The sequence below is a fragment of the Glycine max genome, chromosome 15 (assembly GCF_000004515.6).
Source record: "Glycine max cultivar Williams 82 chromosome 15, Glycine_max_v4.0, whole genome shotgun sequence".
In the NCBI taxonomy this organism is placed as follows: Eukaryota; Viridiplantae; Streptophyta; class Magnoliopsida; order Fabales; family Fabaceae; genus Glycine; species Glycine max.
The window spans coordinates 3,589,619-3,593,257 of NC_038251.2; the positions used below are offsets into that span (position 1 = coordinate 3,589,619).

The following is a 3,639-nucleotide window of genomic DNA, read 5'->3' on the forward strand; positions in this document are numbered from 1 at the left end:
TAATGATATTATAAATATAATACCATGTTATAAAAATATTATCTATTAAATCAAAAAATTATTATTATTATGTATTTGTTTAAATGTCTAAATTTCTTTTTAAAAAAATGAGACGCTGAATCGATTTATATAGGACAATTTGAAGTATAACTCTCAAACTTCTTCAAGATATATTATTGAGTCTACTTTTTTAAACATCAATAGTTAATTTCCTAGATTGATTATGTGTGGCAATGCAAATTGAACCAAAAATAGATGTAAAACATGTTTTAGTAATTACTATTTAGTAGGAATGTAATTATCGATCATGATTCATGACATGAGTGATTTCTTATACAGACCAGATGTAGCAAATTGGAATAATGAAGGTATAACAGATCCTTCATCATAATACAAGGTTAATTGCAAGGCAATCATGTATAATTGACATATCACTGGAACGTTTCAAGAGAGATAAAGACTTTAGTCCCTTCACTAGGCCAAAGGATTATTAGATAGGCTGATCGAGCAAACCCAATTATTCTTCTGTTTGCAGTACTTCCGAGATCTAATTATAAATAATAATAGGTGGGAGTTCGAGCGGCGGGCCAGGTGTAAATGCATCTACAAGATAATTTTTAAACCTTATAACATCTAAACAATTTAGAAAGACAGTAACAAACCTTGTGAAGCCTATCACATAATTAAAATAAATATAAATATATCTAATGTAAGAAAAAAAATATATCATTAGAAGCCATACTATACTTGCAAAAAATATAATTATGCATGGATTAATTACGCATAAATGCACCTGAATAAACTAAAGTATGATGAATCATGTACTAATTTTTTATCAATTAGAAAATGAACAAGTATATAAGTAGTGAGAAGTCAAGATAGAATTTTTTTTATAAGGCTCAACTGAAACGAGTTTGTTAGTAAATGCACAAATAAAACTGTACTGTATTAATTGGTTATACTTCTTAATTTATATATGATATATATATTTAACCATTAAAAAAAACGTAGTAGTAGTAATTGGAAAGCAAGACATACCAGCTGCAGGATAAACACATTGATTGAGAGATGGCCCGAGACATGCCGGTAAAACCGATGTATCAACGTTAGGAGCAGTTAAACAAAATTGTGCACTAACACGAGTACAGGTTTTCAAGACAGTTCTGAATTTTACAGTCTCAATGAGGAGTTGCTGAGATTGGATTGAATTAGGAATAGCCGACATGGGACCTGGGTTGGGATCTATAAGTTTGGCTTCATGGTCTCCCAAGCATTTCTCCATAGAATCAAAAAGGCAAAATGACAACCCAAGTGGAACGTTTATTCCATGGCCACCTTCCTGATGATGCAATGGATCATTTCCACTGCATGTTTGAGCAACATGTGAGCTGCAATGTGTCACAAACTTTTTGAATCTAGCTGACTCATACGCTTGAAGATTAGTGGCTTTGCCTTCTGCAGGAGTAATGGCATCACCAATACCACCAGCTTCTTCTACAAGATTAATGGCTTCGCCATCACTAGCATCTTCTGCAGGATTATTGGCAGCTTTGCCATTACCAGCTTTTTCTGCAACTGCTGCACCTATAAACAACAATAGAGTAATTAGTACCACTCTCATTTTCTCCATTAATTGGTTCTCTTAGTGATAAACTAGTTTGCACTTTTGAGAACTTTATTGGATCGGTGCTCTTGTATGTGTGAATTTTGCAATATATATACAAGAGAAACTAGGAACTCAACATCTATGTTTATTATTATAAAAAAAAATTATTACGACCTTTGATCTTTGTCATATATCCTGACTCGTTTGCTTTCCAAGAGCTATATATATATATTTGTCTTTCTAACATTAAAATGAAATATAGATAATAAAAAGATAGAATATATTTTATCATCACACTAATTACTATTGCAATTTTCATATTTATTTCTTTCCATTTTCTTTTATTAAATATTTTTTTAAGATCTATATGCATAAACAATAAGTTGTTTAAAGCGGTACTATAGTTTAAATTTATTAATATGATCGAAGAGATGTTTACATTTAATAATCTAACTCCTCAAAATACTTATAAAAAAACAAAAAAAAAAACTCCTTTAAATAAGAGTACGTTTTGAAAAGTAAATATTTATGGTTGTTATTTTAACATACTCCACCGTCTCATATTATAATAGGCTGTCATAAATATTAAATAATCTACTTAATTTGTTGAATTTTAAAGCCATACATTTTTCATCTCTTTAATTAGTGACTCACTTATTCCTTTTTTTACATTACTCCCACTAATTAGTATTAATCAAAGGATAATTTTGAAAAAAATATTTAATGCAATATTAATTTTATAAAATGACATACTGAAATATTTTTTTTTCAAAAACATATAATTTACAACGGAAGAAGTATATTTTTTGCTTTGGTGAATTGATTGAAACAGAAATCAATGATTGACACATACATGTAATAAATGTGAATTTGTTAAAATTTCAACTGTAATTTATCAGCTAATGCTAACGGTAATTATTTATATGTATCGTTAATCAGTATTCTTATAGAAAAACATAAAAGAATTCATCAACAACACAATTTTACGCATTCTATTAAAAATATTTATTTTCTTACTTCCTTAAACTAATATTCTAAGGATATTACCGAGCGTTTCTCGTTATTTATTTAAAAAGAGTTAAATCTTGCATTTGATGCGTGAGTCTACGTACATGCCTTCAGTAAGATTATTTCTTCCAAAAGAATACATGTAAGAATAAAAAAAGTTATATAAATATTATTTTTAATTACATTCAATAATTTATCAATCATTTGTGATCAAAATAATACTATAAATAAAAAATATTTAGCCCATTCGTATATTGGATATATAGAATAAAAACTTCCATCTGACAATATTGACATTTTGAAAAAATTCGGTTAAACAAAGAAATGCTTTATTGAAATTAAGAGTAATTTCATTTTATTATATAAAAATGATTGATATATTCGAAAGTTTTAATTCCTAAAAAAAGTGCAATTATTATATCTCACCTTATAATTCAATTAGTTTGTTTTGGACGATAATTATTATAAAAGCTAATTTTTATACTAAATTATATAATTTCTCAAAAAAATTAAATTACAATGTTATTTATTTCATTTTGAAAATATAAATTTTATTTTATTTAAAAATAAACTTAAACTCAATTTTGATTCTCCTATCAATTTTGATCATTTCATTTTAAAATACAGACAATTAGTTTCACAATTTCAAAAAAACATTATTTATGATCCAATCTTCAATTCTGTATATATTTTTTTTTATTTATTTTGATATAATTAAATCCTAAACTTAACATATTCATTTAAGATAATATAAAAAAACAATTTAATTAATTAAAAGTTAAGAAATAAAATAAATAAATATAGACAAAATTGAGAATTAAATTAAAATTAATTTTTAAAAAAATAGAATGAGTTTATTTTAAAAGAAGAAGATCAAAATTACAAATCAAACAAACACTAAAGTTAAATTTAGAAAACAAGTATATGAGGTAACGGAAATAAACATTTTAAAACAAAAATAATTGTATTAATTAATTAATACATTATAGGATTATATGAGATGAGTTTATCTTATTTTTTAAAAT

The 3,639-nt window shown here is 25.8% G+C and overlaps 1 protein-coding gene across 1 annotated transcript; it reads right to left on the reverse strand.

The window, feature by feature from the left end:
* Positions 1-409: 409 nt before the first annotated feature.
* Positions 410-1,688, reverse strand: N-22 (nodulin-22). Its single transcript, NM_001250766.2, is given in 2 exon segments — positions 410-603; positions 1,039-1,688. Coding segments are annotated over 2 exon segments (648 nt in total). The 5' UTR covers positions 1,631-1,688; the 3' UTR covers positions 410-547.
* Between the last annotated feature and the right edge of the window lie 1,951 nt (positions 1,689-3,639).